At 40.9% G+C, this 19,634-nt stretch overlaps 1 protein-coding gene across 1 annotated transcript in view; it reads right to left on the bottom strand.

The window, feature by feature from the left end:
• The window catches only part of LOC118493903 (NACHT, LRR and PYD domains-containing protein 12-like), an 81,709-nt gene that overhangs the window by 46,503 nt on the left and 15,572 nt on the right, over nucleotides 1-19,634 (bottom strand). The window contains exons 5-6 of the mRNA XM_035995736.1: nucleotides 10,878-11,054; nucleotides 2,143-2,319 (exon numbers count right to left, since the gene is read on the bottom strand). Of these exons, the coding sequence (XP_035851629.1) occupies nucleotides 2,143-2,319; nucleotides 10,878-11,054 (354 nt within the window). The remainder of the gene's footprint in view (nucleotides 1-2,142; nucleotides 2,320-10,877; nucleotides 11,055-19,634) is intronic.

Here is a 19,634-nt window from a genome sequence, read left to right as displayed (position 1 = left end):
TGACTGTCCTGTCTCTAACTGTCCTGTCTCTAACTGTCCTGTCTCTAACTGTCCTGTCTCTAACTGTCCTGTCTCTGACTGTCCTGTCTCTAACTGTCCTGTCTCTAACTGTCCTGTCTCTAACTGTCCTGTCTCTGACTGTCCTGTCTCTGACTGTCCTGTCTCTAACTGTCCTGTCTCTAACTGTCCTGTCTCTAACTGTCCTGTCTCTAACTGTCCTGTCTCTAACTGTCCTGTCTCTAACTGTCCTGTCTCCAACTGTCCTGTCTCTGACTGTCCTGTCTCTAACTGTCCTGTCTCTAACTGTCCTGTCTCTAACTGTCCTGTCTCTAACTGAACATGTCAGGTCGGCCAACATGAAGGCCGACGGCTCCTCAGACGGCCGACAGCACGGGACACACTGAACAGACTCGAGTCACCGACCTCTCCAGACGGTCAGACAGCTGATTATCAGGCTGGTGTGTCAGCGCCCTAAAGCATATTTTGTCTGTAATTCATGGCTTTCAATAGAAATTTCTGGAATTCTGCCATAAAAATCTTTAAAGGCTGTTTTCTCAAAATGAGTTTTTTCTCACACTCTGAGTGAAGAATCTCCACTTCTGTAGCACCAACATCCACCAAACTTTACAGTCATATTCCTAACTATATTCTGAAGGTTTTTACAGAGGCATTAGTTGATATGTCATTCTTGGCCTGATTTATATGACATTTTATGCCTAAAAATAGGGCGGAAATTCATTTTTTAAGGCTATTGGCAGTATTTTCTGATTTACTGGGTAACAAAAGCAGAAATTCATAATCCCCTCTATGAATGTCTTTTCATTAAATATATCAACAACATGCAGAAAGAATTTTGAACCTTGTTTTTTTCAATGTTCAGATTCTTCGCTTCAAAATATGTGCAAATTAGTGCATATTTAATTAGATATAGCCTAATTAGCATATTTAAACATAAGATTACAGAAGACTTGCAATACATTTATTTCTCCTATTCATGTGAGTAATCAACTGGTAAAGTTTCATGGTGATATCTGTACCGTATTTTTCGGACTATAAGTCGCTCCGGAGTATAAGTCGCATTTATTTAGAAATTGATTTCACAAAATCCAAGATCAAGAACAGACATTTAATCTGGAAAGGTAAGTTATTCAACTACACAGTAGCACACAGAACAAGGGGCTGAATACGGTAGGTGTCCGGTATGTTAACGTAACACATTAACAGTTATTCAACTACACAACAGAACACAGAACAACTACCAGGGCGTGGAGACGTAACTGCACCGTTGACGAGCATCTACATCTGTGGACTCGTTCCTCCAGCTCTGGCCATCTTGCTTTCAGCGCGCGACTAGCTTTCTTTGTTTTCTTCATTGCAGTAAGAGTCACCTTTACAAGTTTCTCTCTCACTCCAAACTTTCTTTCTGCTGGTCGATTACCGTTTTCGGCTGCATATTTTACTACCTGCAGTCACCTGCAGTTTCTTTTCTTTCTCAGTTGTCTTTAGGAGCAGCATATAGTTGTCAGAAGCCTAGAGCGCCCTCTGGCGGCTTTAGACGGTAATGTTTTCAGCATGAAATAACATTTAAAAACGTGAAATTATAAATATTTTGATATATAAGTCGCACCTGACTATAAGTCGCAGGACCAGCCAAAGTATGAAAAAACTTATAGACTTATAGTCCGGAAAATACGGTAAGTTAAAAATGTTGCCCTATTCACCTGTAGTGTCTCGCCTTAACTAAAAGGTCTATCTCTGTAGGGATCCATCCCATAATGTTGTCAGACACTTAGAATAATAATCTGAGTCTGTCAGCAGCAACAACAGAACTTTTAGTGACTCTAACTGCTGCTGAACATTAGTCCTGTAGGGTTACATTACAGCTTGGTTCTGGTTTAATACTGGACCAGTTTCACAGATTGTTGTTCCATCAGACACTCAGACACACAAACATTAGAAAATAGAGTCCAGGTTGAAAAACACCCAAAGTTACCCTTTAACAGAGATGAAAATATTAGAAACCACTGGTCTTAAAAGTTCATCTGATTTTACACTAGTCTGATCAATTTAAGAGATTTTTCATTTTTAATTTCATGAAACTACCAAACCACTGTAAGACTTTACAATCATCTTAATACTGACCTGAGGGTTTCCAGTTTACAGTGTGGACTCTGAAGTCCAGCAGAGAGCTTCTTCACTCCTGAATCCTTCAGGTCGTCGTTGTAACTCAGGTCCAGGTCTCTCAGACTAGAGGACTCAGAGCTGAGAACTGAGGACAGATCTTCACAGCTTCTCTCTGACAGACCACAGTGACTCAGCCTGTAAATAAATGTACACAATTAACAACATTGTTCTTAATGTTAAATGTGTCTGAGAGCCAGGTTTTTAGTTATGTAATCTTTTTATTTTCTCTGCCTAATTATTTTATTTTTATTTTTTATTTGTTTATTTATTTATCTCCAACAATCAACAATGTTGCAAGACATAAAAACATAAAATCAAACACAAACAATCAGAATCTAACAACAAAAAACAAAATACAAATATAAAGGATTAGTTTGAGAAGGAGCAGGCAGAAGCAAATAGCTTATTTGGTCCTGCCCCTTATTTCACAAAATCATATTATACAAAGTAAAATAAATATGCAAATACAGCATACAATCTTTAGGTCTCACGATAATTTACAACAATACAATAATATACAACAATACCTTTAAATTACAAATTCCAATCCTATGTTTCAGTTTATTCTTTTCTGTATTGATCAAGTAATGATGTCTTTAATCTACTTTTGAGCTGAATGATATTATGGCTCTGTTTGATGTCATTGTTCAGTCTGATTGTCTAAGAATATTTGTGTTGATCAGTCTGCCTTAAAGGGTAATTTGGGGTTTTTCAACTTGGACCCCATTTGTGTTTTTGTGTGTAAGTGACTGATTGGAACAACAATCTTGTAAATTGGTCCAGTATTAAATGAGAACGCTGTAACCAGCAGCTGTGACCTGAGCTGTAATGTAATCCTACAGGGGAAATGTTCAGCAGCAGTTAGAGTCACTAAACGTTCTGTTGTTGCTGCTGACAGACTCAGATTATTATTCTAAGTGTCTGACAACATTATGGGATGGATCTCTACAGAGAAAGGCCTTTTTAAAACCTCTTTAAGACCTTTTTGTTTAACCAGAAACAGCTCTAACACACACACACACACACACACACACACACACACACACACACACACACACACACACACACACACACACACACACACACACACACACACACACACACACACACACACACACACACACACACTCAGACAGACAGACAGACAGACAGACAGACAGACAGACGCACGCACGCATTTTTTTGTGTCATTGGATTACGGCAAAATACGGATCTTTTTTCTCAACGTGTCTTAACATTTGATGGTGAGTTTGGAGATCATCTCAACAGACTGGAGCAGGGCTGAACGATTTTTGAAAATAATCTAATTGCGATTTTTTCCCCAAATATTGCGATTTCGATTCGATTATTTTTTTAAGCTCTTTGTCTTCTGTATTATTCAACAAAGATTAATATAATAATGTATAGTATGAACACACAATTACACACTAGACAGTTAAATAAGTAAAAATATAGTATATATCCACACACACACACACACACACACACACACACACACACACACACACACACAACTTTTTACAGTGCACAGAGAGGAGCTGCCTCCAGCCCCTCCCCCTCGTTTAGTTGCGTGCTGCCGTGTGCTCTTGTTCAGAGAGGCTATCGTTACGTTAGCTAGTTGCTGGTGTTCTTGTTCAGAGAGGCTATCGTTACGTTAGCTAGTTGCTGGTGTTCTTGTTCAGAGAGGCTATCGTTACGTTAGCTAGCTGCTGGTGTTCTTCTTCAGAGAGGCTATCGTTGCGTTAGCTAGTTGCTGGTGTTCTTGTTCAGAGAGGCTATCGTTACGTTAGCATGTTGCTGGTGTTCTTGTTCAGAGAGGCTATCGTTGCGTTAGCTAGTTGCTGGTGTTCTTGTTCAGAGAGGCTATCGTTGCGTTAGCTAGTTGCTGGTGTTCTTGTTCAGAGAGGCTATCGTTGCGTTAGCTAGTTGCTGGTGTTCTTGTTCAGAGAGGCTATCGTTGCGTTAGCTAGTTGCTGGTGTTCTTGTTCAGAGAGGCTATCGTTGCGTTAGCTAGTTGCTGGTGTTCTTGTTCAGAGAGGCTATCGTTGTGTTAGCTAGTTGCTGGTGTTCTTGCCGTGGGATTAACTGTACTAATAAAACTGTTGAAACACTGTGGCCACGCTGCTGTGAAAGCTCCCCGAACGTCATTTATCAGTCTGATTGTTACCCCTCTCAGTGGCAGCTCCTCCACTCATATCTTTATAACGGAGCTAACCGCTAACCGGAGCTAACCGCTAATCAGAGCTAATCGTTGCCAACCGAGCCTTGAGTTCTGCATGTCTGTATCCATTAACTGCACGTATAGACTCAAGCCCGAATAAAACCCTTTATTTTATTAAAATGGCTGTAAAATTTTTAAACTACAACTCAGAGTTGTTTGAATGACAGAAATCAGCTCCAGGTACGGCGTAGCGTTAGCGTGCTAGTTGATGCTTTCTCTGCGGAGTGCAGAGCTAATTGCTCTCGTGAGTCATGTGACCAAATCGCAGCCTTTGCGATTAGGAAATCGCGTTTTAACATATCGCGATATTATCGAAAATGCAATTAATCGTTCAGCCCTAGACTGGAGCAGGGGCGTAGCAAGCTTTTGAAAAGTGAGGGGGATGGATGTCATTTGTTTATTAACAATAAAAACGATGGATAATCATACTGTTTGTTAACTTGGGCAAACGGAGCATAATCTAATTACCTATGTGCTGATTTGCATAAATAGCACAACAGATCTAAACATTGGGTATAGCCAGGTGAAAATGTCTTGTTGACCTATAACAGAAAAAGACTTAATATTAAGGTCTGATGGGAACCATTTAGGCTACCCATGAGCATTAATACATAGAGGCAGGAAGAAGTACTTTAAACCAGCCTTTATTAATTAACCTATTATTGCAGAGATGGGGTTTGGGGCTGGGTCCGTGGGACTGTTTCTGGGGGTTCACTTTTTATTTGACCTACCTTTTGTCTTCTGCATTCTCCGTACCCTTGTTCTTCTCTCAGACTCATCCCCCAGAAACAGTCCCACTGACTCAGCCCCAAACCCCATCTCTGCAATAATAATACTGGTTTAATACACTCAATAATAATACTGGTTTAATACACTCAATAATAATACTGGTTTAATACACTCAATAATAATACTGGTTTAATACACTCAATAATAATACTGGTTTAATACACTCAATAATAATACTGGTTTAAAGCACTTCTTCCTGCCTCTATGTATTAATGCTCATGGGTAGCCTAAATGGTTCCATTCAGACCTTTACATTAAGTCTTTTTCTGTTATATGTCAACAAGACATTTTCACCTGGCTATAGCCAATGTTTAGATCTGTTGTGCTATTTATGCAACTTAGCACATACGTAATTATATTATGATCCGTTTATCCGTTTATTATGAATGCTATAACGTAGCTAATGTTACGGAACGTTATACTTCTTACATGGGAAACTACTCGTACATATTAGCTTTCATTTAACGTTGCTAGTGAAGTTAAAAAGGTGCAGTTACCTCCCATCCTGTACTTACAACTGATAAACACACCATTTTCTAAATCTCTGCTAACGTTACGCATATAGCTACAGTAACGGCATATAAATAGAGATGAAAATGCCACCGGACATTAAACTTTACGAACATAAATGGCAAAAGACAACCTAGCTAGCTAGCTAACAACCTAATGTTAAATGATAGGTTCAGTTAGCTAACGTTAGCTCGGGTTGTATCTACCTAATTACGATAGCAATTTGTACCAGCAGCATTAAAGAGTTAAAGGAGAACTCCAGGCAATTTTTATGTTAATCTTGATCGCTATAAGTATGTGAGTACTGTCGATAGCAACAAAAACGAGCCGAATCGGTGCTAGCTAACTGGAGCTGCTGCAGCTAATGCCGAGAGCTCCCACTTAGCTAGAACGGCAGTTTTGGGGGCATATCATAAAGAGTGCCTTTGTGCCTCTTAACAGACACAAAATGCAGTTAAAATGTCTGTGCAACATGAACAGGGCCCTTACATGACATTGTTTAAATTCACCTACCCTGTTAGCTGCTAGCTGCCGTCTGGGATGAGTGAGTTCAGCCAGGCTTCAGTAATAATCATCAAGCAGCAGTTCCCTGTGTATTTGTAGCATATATATCCATTTTGTGTGCGATCCATCTGGCGTTGGTGAATAGTAGTCTCTGCAGTGGTGAACTGTGTGTTAGTTGCCTTAGCCAGGCTAGCAGGGCCGACCGGCATCCTTCTACTTCTTCCCCGCCTTCCTCACCTGCCGCGGCCAGTGTGCAGATCGGAGCGTGGTGTGAGAAGAGTGAAGAGCGGAGGTGTTCACAAGGGAAGACGCTTGGAGTAACGTAACTATGGAGCTAGAGCTAGCCTTCAGTAACGCTGTTACTGCACAAGAACCAGGCATCATGTGGCCCGTTTCCATGTAGTTACATAGTCACTGATATGATCATAACCACTACAGTGCTCAATTACATATTTTTGAGGGGGAAATAAACTTTTTTCGCCGCAAATATTTCGCCGCAAAAGCATGACCTGTCCTCTGGAGGACATCCACCAGACCAGCGGGCGCCCGTGGATTGTTGTTGGCCGCGGCAGGCGAGGAAGGCGGGGAGGAAGTAGAAGGATGCTGGTCGGCCCTGCTAGCCTGGCTAAGGCAACTAACACACAGTTCACCACTGCAGAGACTACTATTCACCAACGCCAGATGGATCGCACACTAAATGGATATATATGCTTCAAATACACACAGGGAACTGCTGCTTGATGATTATTACTGAAGCCTGGCTGAACTCACTCATCCCAGACGGCAGCTAGCAGCTAACAGGGTAGGTGAATTTAAACAATATCATGTAAGGGCCCTGTTCATGTTGCACAGACATTTTAATTGCATTTTGTGTCTGTTAAGAGGCACAAAGCACTCTTTATGATATGCCCCCAAAACTGCCGTTCTAGCTAAGTGGGAGCTCTCGGCATTAGCTGCAGCAGCTGCAGTTAGCTAGCACCGATTCGGCTCGTTTTTGTTGCTATCGACAGTACTCACATACTTATAGCGATCAAGATTAACGTAAAAATTGCGAGTTCTCCTCAATGTAGAATGCGGTCTGTTAAGACCGCTGCGAAGTATAACACACCGTTGCCATGAAAAACAGAGCGTTGCTATGGACGCAATTCTGTTCACTCAGGCAATATAATCGCTACACACAGCCTACGACGTAGCTACGTTCGATGCAAGGCGTTTGTGCAAAACTGTGGAAAAACTGCAGAAAAAGTGTTGGTGTTGAACCCTCTCACCGGGAAAAGTGTGGGTGTTAAAACAGCCACATCCCCCACGGGTGCGACGCCCCTGGACTGGAGGTCCAACTCTGATTGGTCACCGTTACATTTTAGTTGAATTTAAGTGTCGGGGCAGTTTGCCACCGTCTGTCTGTTGCAATCCAAGACAGCCGTGCAGCGATTGGATTTCATAAGGGCGAGTTGTTAAATTGTTACAATGTAATTTAAAATCTTCTTTAAAAATAAACATATGTTTATTTAACATGTCTGATTTGTCCATATGTGTTCGTGCTGTGTTCCCCAAGTGGTAGCCAGGTCTCAGCTGCTACAATGAGGGTTTTTGTTGTTTTTTTGTTGCCCCCCCTGGCTCGAATGTCAAACTCCGCCTATGGTTGGTATTATTACTAGGGCTGTCAAAATAACGCGTTAATTTCAATTAATTAATCTGAGAAAAAATAACGCGTTAAAATAAATAACGCGTATTAACGCGCAACCCTGGCTACCAAAATCTGGAGCCACTGATATGTCTGCTCCTCTCTCTGATGCTCTGAAGACGATACAGGAAACACAAACACCGCTGCACGGGACGCTAGTTAACACTATACTCAACAGCAGCTAACTTTAGCCTACCGCTAGCTAGTTAACACTATACTCAACAGCAGCTAACGTTAGCCTACCGCTAGCTAGTTAACACTATACTCGACAGCAGCTAACATTAGCCTACCGCTAGCTAGTTAACACTACACTCGACAGCAGCTAACATTAGCCTACCACTAGCTAGTTAACACTACACTCGACAGCAGCTAACGTTAGCCTACCGCTAGCTAGTTAACACTACACTCGACAGCAGCTAACATTAGCCTACCACTAGCTAGTTAACACTACACTCGACAGCAGCTAACATTAGCCTACCGCTAGCTAGTTAACACTATACTCGACAGCAGCTAACGTTAGCCTACCGCTACCTAGTTAACACTTTACTCGACAGCAGCTAACGTTAGCCTACCGCTAGCTAGTAATCTCATACAGAACACTAGTACTCTCATACAGTACACTAGTACTCTCATACAGTACACTAGTACGCTCATACAGAACACAAGTACTATCATACAGAACACTAGTACTCTCATACAGTACACAAGTACTCTCATACAGTACACTAGTCCTCTCATACAGTACACTAGTTCTCTCATACAGTACACTAGTACTCTCATACAGTACACTAGTACGCTCATACAGAACACAAGTACTATCATACAGTACACTAGTACTCTCATACAGTACACTAGTACGCTCATACAGAACACAAGTACTCTCATACAGAACACTAGTACTCTCATACAGTACACTAGTACTCTCATACAGTACACTAGTCCTCTCATACAGTACACTAGTACTCTCATAAAGTACACTAGTACTCTCATACAGTACACTAGTGCTATCATACAGAACACTAGTCCTCTAATACAGTACACTAGTAATCTCATACAGTACACTAGTACACTAGTACTCTGATACAGTACACTAGTACTCTCATACAGGGCCATGAAGGGATCAGCCCCAGCATACATCCAGGACATGGTCCAACCCTATACCCCAACCCCCCCACTCTGCTCTGCATCAGCCAACCTGCTGGCTGCCCCCCCCCCCACAGCGAGGGACAACTAATCACTCAACCAAATCCAGACTGGTTGCTGTCCTGGCTCCTAAATGGTGGAATGAGCTCCCTGTTGACATCAGGATGGCCAAAAACCTCCACATCTTCAGCTGAAGGCTAAAAACACATCTCTTCAGACTACACCTCAGATAAAGAAGGGGGGGGGGGATTATATATATATTTCTTGATGCTGTACTTTGATATGGCTCTTTGTAGTATTACCTATTTTAAAGCTAATGTTCTTGCTCTTACTACTTGTTGTCTGGAGTTTGCACCTTCAGAGTTGAAAACACTTAATTGTAAGTCGCTTTGGATAAAATGTCAGCTACATGACATGTAATGTAATGTAATGTAATGTAATATAATACAATGTAAAATAATGTAATATAATGTAATGTAATATAATGTAATGTAATGTAATGTAATATAATGTAATGTATGTAATGTAATGTAATGTAATGTAATATAATGTAATATAATGTAATGTAATGTAATATAATGTAATGTAATATAATGTAATGTAATATAATATAATATAATGTAATGTAATGTAATGGTTGTGTTCTGTCAGTTTTGATCAAAGTTTGTGATGTAATGGTCTTCTGTTTAAGGAAACGTAATACGTCTCCATAGCAGCAGGAGGCGCTGCTCTGTATTGTTTCCATTAACAGTCTGATTATTTCCCAGAAAATGAGAACCGGCAACTGATTGGACGAACTCGTCACGTGGTTCTTTTTTCTCCGTAAATTCACAGCCAGACTGTCATGGCGGCTCGTTCAGAATACGATCTCATATTGGACTAAAATAGTTCACCGAAACGTGTTTCTGAAAACATTTGAAGAGAGAAATAGGCCGTGCAGTTGCTGAATCTGTCTTCATTTCAGATCAACAAAGGTCAGTTTAACAGATTTTACTCAGATGTTGAGAGACTCATCTGCTGAGTCCCGACTGTCCTGTCTCTAACTGTCCTGTCTCTAACTGTCCTGTCTCTGACTGTCCTGTCTCTATCTGTCCTGTCTCTAACTGTCCTGTCTCTGACTGTCCTGTCTCTGACTGTCCTGTCCTGTCTCTAATTGTCCTGTCTCTGACTGTCCTGTCTCTAACTGTCCTGTCTTTGACTGTCCTGTCTCTGACTGCCCTGTCTCTAAATGTCCTGTCTCTAACTGTCCTGTCTCTTATTATTAATTAATACATATTTAATTAGATATAGACTAATTAGCATATTTAAACATAAGATTACAGAAGACTTGCAATACATTTATTTCTCCTATTCATGTGAGTAATCAACTGGTAAAGTTTCATGGTGATATCTGTAAGTTAAAAATGTTGCCCTATTCACCTGTAGTGTCTCGCCTTAACTAAAAGGTCTATCTCTGTAGGGATCCATCCCATAATGTTGTCAGACACTTAGAATAATAATCTGAGTCTGTCAGCAGCAACAACAGAACTTTTAGTGACTCTAACTGCTGCTGAACATTAGTCCTGTAGGGTTACATTACAGCCTGGTTCTGGTTTAATACTGGACCAGTTTCACAGATTGTTGTTCCATCAGACACTCAGACACACAAACATTAGAAAATAGAGTCCAGGTTGAAACACACCCAAAGTTACCCTTTAACAGAGATGAAAATATTAGAAACCACTGGTCTTAAAAGTTCATCTGATTTTACACTAAAGTCTGATCAATTTAAGAGATTTTTCATTTTTAATTTCATGAAACTACCAAACCACTGTAAGACTTTACAATCATCTTAATACTGACCCGAGGGTTTCCAGTTTACAGTGTGGACTCTGAAGTCCAGCAGAGAGCTTCTTCACTCCTGAATCCTGCAGGTTGATGTTGAGACTCAGGTCCAGGTCTCTCAGACTAGAGGACTCAGAGCTGAGAACTGAGGACAGATCTTCACAGCTTCTCTCTGACAGCTTACAGAGACTCAGCCTGTAAATAAATGTACACAATTAACAACATTGTTCTTAATGTTAAATGTGTCTGAGAGCCAGGTTTTTAGTTATGTAATCTTTTTATTTTCTCTGCCTAATTATTTTATTTTTATTTTGTATTTGTTTATTTATTTATCTCCAACAATCAACAATGTTGCAAGACATAAAAACATAAAATAAAACACAAACAATCAGAATCTAACAACAAAAAACAAAATAAAAATATAAAGGATTAGTTTGAGAAGGAGCAGGCAGAAGCAAATAGCTTATTTGGTCCTGCCCCTTATTTCACAAAATCATATTATACAAAGTAAAATAAATATGCAAATACAGCATACAATCTTTAGGTCTCACGATAATTTACAACAATACAATAATATACAACAATACCTTTAAATTACAAATTCCAATCCTATGTTTCAGTTTATTCTTTTCTGTATTGATCAAGTAATGATGTCTTTAATCTATTTTTGAGCTGAATGATATTATGGCTCTGTTTGATGTCATTGTTCAGTCTGATTGTCTAAGAATATTTGTGTTGATCAGTCTGCCTTAAAGGGTAATTTGGGGTTTTTCAACCTGGACCCACACACACACACACACACACACACACACACACACACACTCAGACACACACACACACACACACACACACTCACACACACACACACACGCACACACACATACACACACACTCAGACACACACATGCACACACACACCCATACACACACACACACACACACACACAGACACACACATGCACACACACACACACATACACACACGCACACACACACTCAGACACACACACACACACACGCACACACACTGAGACACACACACACACACACATGCACACACACTGACACACATACACACACTGACACACACACACACACACACACATGCACACACACTGACACACACACACATACACACACTGACACACACACACACACACACACATACACACACTGACACACACACACACACACACACATACACACACACACACACTCTCTCAGACACACACACACACACTCTCTCAGACACACACACACACATACTCACACACATACACAAACACACACATACACAAACACACTCAGACACTCACACCCCCCCTCCCACCCAGCTCCTCCCACCGTGTGGTGTCTGGTGTTCCAGGCAGAGCAGCAGTGGTTATAGTTGGTTAATCAGGGGGTTAAGGTGAGGGTTAGCTGCCTGGAAGGAGACGTTGGGGGTTAAACACCATGGAGCCCACCGTGCACACAGCGTCTGTCTCCATCAAGGAGAGAAGACGGCTGGACAAGTTCACAAGTTCACCAAATGTTGGTATCATACGCGGAGTTTGCGGGGGGGCAGGGGGGAGCACTGCAAGGGGGGAGCAATGCTCTCCCACTTGGTGTGGGAGACCTGGGTTAGATTCCCACTGCAATACATCAACCAATGTGCCCCTGAGCAAGGCACTTAACCCCTAGTTACTCCAGAGGCGTGTGAACTCTGACATATATAGCAATTGTAAGTCTCTTTGGATAAAAGCGTCAGCTAAATGACATGTAATGTAATGTAATGTAATGTAATGCAAAGAAACGAATATTACTGTTGCACTAGTCTGGACATGTTACCGTGCCAACGTTGTCATAAAGGTTTCCTAAATGCCATGTATATACATTTGCTGTCAGCTTACTAATTGATTGGGCGTTTTGTGTAGATTTGGACTTTTATACGTTTTATTCCACTTTGTTTAAACGGCGAGGAGGATCTCCTGATCACTGGGGATTACTTTTTATTTTGTGTCATTAGATTACGGCAAAATACGGATCTTTTTTCTCAACGTGTCTTAACATTTGATGGTGAGTTTTGAGATCATCTCAACAGACTGGAGCAGGGGCGTAGCAAGCTTTGGAAAAGTGAGGGGGATGGATGTCATTTGTTTATTAACAATACAAACGATGGATAATCATACTGTTTGTTAACATGGGCAAACGGAGCATAATCAAATTACCTATGTCCTAATTTGCATAAATAGCACAAGAGATCTAAACATTGGGTATAGCCAGGTGAAAATGTCTTGTTGACCTATAACAGAAAAAGACTTAATATTAAGGTCTGATGGGAACCATTTAGGCTACCCATGAGCATTAATACATAGAGGCAGGAAGAAGTACTTTAAACCAGCCTTTATTAATTAGCCTATTATTGCAGAGATGGGGTTTGGGGCTGGGTCCGTGGGACTGTTTCTGGGGGTTCACTTTTTATTTGACCTACCTTTTGTCTTCTGCATTCTCCGTACCCTTGTTCTTCCCTCAGACTCATCCCCCAGAAACAGTCCCACTGACTCAGCCCCGAACCCCATCTCTGCAATAATAATACTGGTTTAATACACTCAATAATAATACTGGTTTAATACACTCAATAATAATACAGGTTTAATACACTCAATAATCAATACTGGTTTAATACACTCAATAATAATACTGGTTTAATACACTCAATAATAATACTGGTTTAATACACTCAATAATAATACTGGTTTAATACACTCAATAATAATACTGGTTTAATACACTCAATAATAATACTGGTTTAATACACTCAATAATAATACAGGTTTAATACACTCAATAATAATACTGGTTTAATACACTCAATAATAATACTGGTTTAATACACTCAATAATAATACTGGTTTAATACACTCAATAATAATACTGGTTTAATACACTCAATAATAATACTGGCTTAATACACTCAATAATAATACTGGTTTAATACACTCAATAATCAATACTGGTTTAATACACTCAATAATAATACTGGTTTAATACACTCAATAATAATACTGGTTTAATACACTCAATAATAATACTGGTTTAAAGTACTTCTTCCTGCCTCTATGTATTAATGCTCATGGGTAGCCTAAATGGTTCCATTCAGACCTTTACATTAAGTCTTTTTCTGTTATATGTAAACAAGACATTTCACCTGGCTATACCCAATGTTTAGATCTGTTGTGCTATTTATGCAACTTAGCACATACGTAATTATATTATGATCCGTTTATCCGTTTATTATGAATGCTATAACGTAGCTAATGTTACGGAACGTTATACTTCTTACATGGGAAACTACTCGTACATATTAGCTTTCATTTAACGTTGCTAGTGAAGTTAAAAAGGTGCAGTTACCTCCCATCCTGTACTTACAACTGATAAACACACCATTTTCTAAATCTCTGCTAACATTACGCATATAGCTACAGTAACGGCATATAAAAAGAGATGAAAATGCCACCGGACATTAAACTTTACGAACACAAATGGCAAAAGACAACCTAGCTAGCTAGCTAACAGCCTAATGTTAAATGATAGGTTCAGTTAGCTAACGTTAGCTCGGGTTGTATCTACCTAATTACGATAGCAATTTGTACCAGCAGCATTAAAAAGTTAAAGGAGAACTCCAGGCAATTTTTACGTTAATCTTGATCGCTATAAGTATGTGAGTACTGTCAATAGCAACAAAAACGAGCCGAATCGGTGCTAGCTAACTGGAGCTGCTGCAGCTAATGCCGAGAGCTCCCACTTAGCTAGAACGGCAGTTTTGGGGGCATATCATAAAGAGTGCCGTTGGGCCTCTTAACAGACACAAAATGAAATTAAAATGTCTGTGCAACATGAACAGGGCCCTTACATGACATTGTTTAAATTCACCTACCCTGTTAGCTGCTAGCTGCTAGCTGCCGTCTGGGATGAGTGAGTTCAGCCAGGCTTCAGTAATAATCATCAAGCAGCAGTTCCCTGTGTATTTGTAGCATATATATCCATTTAGTCTGCGATCCATCTGGCGTTGGTGAATAGTAGTCTCTGCAGTGGTGAACTGTGTGTTAGTTGCCTTAGCCAGGCTAGCAAGGCCGACCGGCATCCTTCTACTTCCTCCCCGCCTTCCTCACCTGCCGCGGCCAACAACAATCCACGGGCGCCCGCTGGTCTGGTGGATGTCCTCCAGAGGACAGGTCATGCTTTCGCGGCGAAATATTTGCGGCGAAAAAAGTTTATTTCCCCCTCAAAAATATGTAATTGAGCACTGTAGTGGTTATGATCATATCAGTGACTATGTAACTACATGGAAACGGGCCACATGATGCCTGGTTCTTGATTCTCCAACTAGGAGCACTTGTGGCACTGTGAGCTTATGGTAAATTCACTCTCTTAAAACACACTTAAAACAATCTTCCTAGCTTCATTCATTTGTCTTCTAACACTATATGACAGAGGGAAGTTTTAGAAGTCCATGGAATATTATTATTTTTAACAGTTTTTCTGAAGAGCGCTTTCAAAGATGTCATTTCCACCACTTTTCAATTTATGTATTTTATTACAATATAATATTGTAAAACTGATTATATAAGATGATGTATCAGTCAATAACATCAGTGGCTACCTAATCATGTAACAAAATAAATCTTAATACTTCATGAACTTAATACATTTTTATTTAAAGTCGCTAAATGCCACGAGTTGCCACGAGTTGGAATTTTTGCCTACAGCATTTCATTTTTGCTCAGGTCTATGTTTATTTTTAAGTCACTCACACATATATTGTAAGTGATGAACTATCAATACTTGATTTAAAATACATTTAGATCCACATCATTGGTTATTCTTATGTTTTTTCTTAAAAACTGTGTAGTGGTGGAAATGACAGTTTATGGTGGAAAGATTGTTTCTATTCATTTTTACTTAAATTGCCAGTCCAAAATATTTTAAAACCATGTATTTTATTATTTAACATATATGAGTTGAATAATATACCCAGTTTAAAGATAATGTTTTTAGTTTTAAAAATAATGATTACAAATTATATGAACCTCAAAACATTCATTTCATTCAAAAAAGCTGTAAATCTCTGAAGAGCTTTGATCTATCTCTCCTCTCTTCCTTCCTGCCCCTGGATGGAGATCTTCCCACTATGGGGGGTCATCTGGGGGGGTTTGGTTGGGGGATCGTCTGGGGGGGTTTGGTTGGGGGGTCGTCTGGGGGGGTTTGGTTGGGGGGGGGTTTTGTTGGGAGATCGTCTGGGGGGGGTTTGGTTGGGGGGTCGTCTGGGGGGGTTTGGTTGGGGGGGGTTTGGTTGGGAGATCGTCTGGGGGGGGTTTGGTTGGGGGGTCGTCTGGGGGGGTTTGGTTGGGGGATCGTCTGGGGGGGGTTTGGTTGGGGGGATCGTCTGGGGGGGTTTGGTTGGGGGGTCGTCTGGGGGGGTTTGGTTGGGGGGTCGTCTGGGGGGGGTTTGGTTGGGGGATCGTCTGGGGGGGGTTTGGTTGGGGCATCGTCTGGGGGGGTTTGGTTGGGGGATTGTCTGGGGGGGTTGGTTGGGGGATCGTCTGGGGGGGTTTGGTTGGGGGGTCGTCTGGGGGGGGTTTGGTTTGGGGGTTGTCTGGGGGGGTTTGGTTGGGGGGTCGTCTGGGGGGGTTTGGTTGGGGAATCGTCTGGGGGGGGTTTGGTTGGGGGATCGTCTGGGGGGGTTTGGTTGGGGGGTCGTCTAGGGGGGTTTGGTGGCTATACAATGTCGCCAGTTTCGCTGATTGATCTTTCACTGTTTTCTTTTTCTTTCCTTCTCCTTACTGGAGACCTCGAAGATTGATTTCACTATTCCTCTTTCTTTTTTCCTGCGATATCTTTCTCCGTCCTTTTCTAGTTTCTGTTGATGTTTAACTGGATCGGCTTTTATTCTGTCCCTGTATTCCTGTGACTTCTTGGCCATCGACTTCGGCATCTTAAATATAAATATAGATAAATAAAAATAAATATGGAGTGTACTGGAATGGTGATATATAAAGTTATCAGTCCAAAAGCACAAATATGTCAGAAGAACATGCAAATAGCGCAAAAAAATGGCAATACATCATGTCAAAAGCTACGCCTGTAATTTCTCAGAGGTGGAAATGACATTTTAGCAGTTTTTCTGCAATATTAGCACACCCTCATGTCAGGCTTAGCTAGTTTTGGACTTAGCATGTTGTTTACTCGTAATAAACATAAATACATTATTTTCATATTAGTTGTACATAATTCAACCGAACTACAGCCAAGGTGGAAATGATGCTGAATAAAAATACTCTGTATAAAAGCGTTGAGTTATCTTGATTTATTTTCTTGTGCTGAAGAGCACATGTGCCTGAAGTTTCATCTACAACTAACTCTTTGTTTCACAATTATTTCCATGTTTACCAAGTAAATAAAATATTTAAGGTGGATCTATTAAGGTGGATTTTGTTGAGGGAGGTGGAAATGACGGAAAACCTGGGGACAGACTTATTTTATTCCAAAAATAGTTTAAAATTGTGATATGCATATGGAATTTCGATGGTATGATATTATTTTATTTGTCCTTAAGACAAACATATTAAAAAATATTTTTAAATCGATCCTTTAATATAATTTTTTAACATTCAAAGAGGGCCAGTCTGGGTTGGGGACAAGCATAAAACTGAAAAATCTGCTAATAAACAGCCTTGCAAAAGCATTTTTAAAAGAAAACAGGGGCAAGATTTGGTGGTAACTAGGATGTTGGAGCATGAACTTCATAATGACAATGTATTGTGCATTTGTTTGTTTATTTATTTACAAAAAAAGGCCAAGGACACAAAAGTTGGGGAATCACCCAACAGCGTTACAGGAAGCTGACTGTAGTCTTGCGCTGAAGTCCGGCAGGAATTCAGTTGTAGCAGGAAAAGGTAAACAGCAGTGTGCAGATCGGAGCGTGGTGTGAGAAGAGTGAAGAGCGGAGGTGTTCACAAGGGAAGACGCTTGGAGTAACGTAACTATGGAGCTAGAGCTAGCCTTCAGTAACGCTGTTACTGCACAAGAACCAGGCATCATGTGGCCCGTTTCCATGTAGTTATATAGTCACTGATATGATCATAACCACTACAGTGCTCAATTACATATTTTTGAGGGGGAAATAAACTTTTTTCGCCGCAAATATTTCGCCGCGAAAGCATGACCTGTCCTCTGGAGGACATCGACCAGACCAGCGGGCGCCCATGGATTGTTGTCGGCCGCGGCAGGTGAGGAAGGCGGGGAGGAAGTAGAAGGATGCTGGTCGGCCCTGCTAGCCTGGCTAAGGCAACTAACACACAGTTCACCACTGCAGAGACTACTATTCACCAACGCCAGATGGATCGCAGACTAAATGGATATATATGCTACAAATACACAGGGAACTGCTGCTTGATGATTATTACTGAAGCCTGGCTGAACTCACTCATCCCAGACGGCAGCTAGCAGCTAACAGGGTAGGTGAATTTAAACAATGTCATGTAAGGGCCCTGTTCATGTTGCACAGACATTTTAATTGCATTTTGTGTCTATTAAGAGGCACAAAGGCAGTCTTTATGATATGCCCCCAAAACTGCCGTTCTAGCTAAGTGGGAGCTCTCGGCATCAGCTGCAGCAGCTCCAGTTAGCTAGCACCGATTCGGCTCGTTTTTGTTGCTATCGACAGTACTCACATACTTATAGCGATCAAGATTAACGTACAAATTGCGAGTTCTCCTCAATGTAGAATGCGGTCTGTTAAGACCGCTGCGAAGTATAATACACCGTTGCCATGAAAAACAGAGCGTTGCTATGGACGCAATTCTGTTCACTCAGGCAATATAATCGCTACACACAGCCTACGACGTAGCTACGTTCGATGCAAGGCGTTTGTGCAAAACTGTGGAAAAACTGCAGAAAAAGTGTTGGTGTTGAACCCTCTCACCGGGAAAAGTGTGGGTGTTAAAACAGCCACATCCCCCACGGGTGCGACGCCCCTGGACTGGAGGTCCAACTCTGATTGGTCACCGTTACCTTTTAGTTGAATTTAAGTGTCGGGGCAGTTTGCCACCGTCTGTCTGTTGCAATCCAAGACAGCCGTGCAGCGATTGGATTTCATAAGGGCGAGTTGTTAAATTGTTACAATGTAATTTAAAATCTTCTTTAAAAATAAACATATGTTTATTTAACATGTCTGATTTGTCCATATGTGTTCGTGCTGTGTTCCCCAAGTGGTAGCCAGGTCTCAGCTGCTACAATGAGGGTTTTTGTTGTTTTTTTGTTGCCCCCCCTGGCTCGAATGTCAAACTCTGCCTATGGTTGGTATTATTACTAGGGCTGTCAAAATAACGCGTTAATTTCAATTAATTAATCTGAGAAAAAATAACGCGTTAAAATAAATAACGCAGATTAATCCATTCCATATTGAGGTTTGACCCGGAGCCGTTCTAGCCTCCATTGGACTGTAAAATGAAGGAGGGAGACGAAAATGTGCTGCCTGGATCATTAACTGGAACATTTACTGTAAAAATCTTCTTCCTGCCAACCCTGGCTACCGAAATCTGGAGCCACTGATATGTCTGCTCTTCTCTCTGATGCTCTGAAGACGATACAGGAAACACAAACACCGCTGCACGGGACGCTAGTTAACACTATACTCAACAGCAGCTAACGTTAGCCTACTGCTAGCTAGTTAACACTGTACTCAACAGCAGCTAACGTTAGCCTACTGCTAGCTAGTTAACACTATACTCAACA

The sequence above is a fragment of the Sander lucioperca genome, chromosome 19 (genome assembly GCF_008315115.2).
Source record: "Sander lucioperca isolate FBNREF2018 chromosome 19, SLUC_FBN_1.2, whole genome shotgun sequence".
Lineage (NCBI taxonomy): Eukaryota > Metazoa > Chordata > Actinopteri > Perciformes > Percidae > Sander > Sander lucioperca.
The sequence above is the reverse complement of the archived record's forward strand: the minus strand, read 5'-3'. Positions and strand labels throughout refer to the sequence as shown.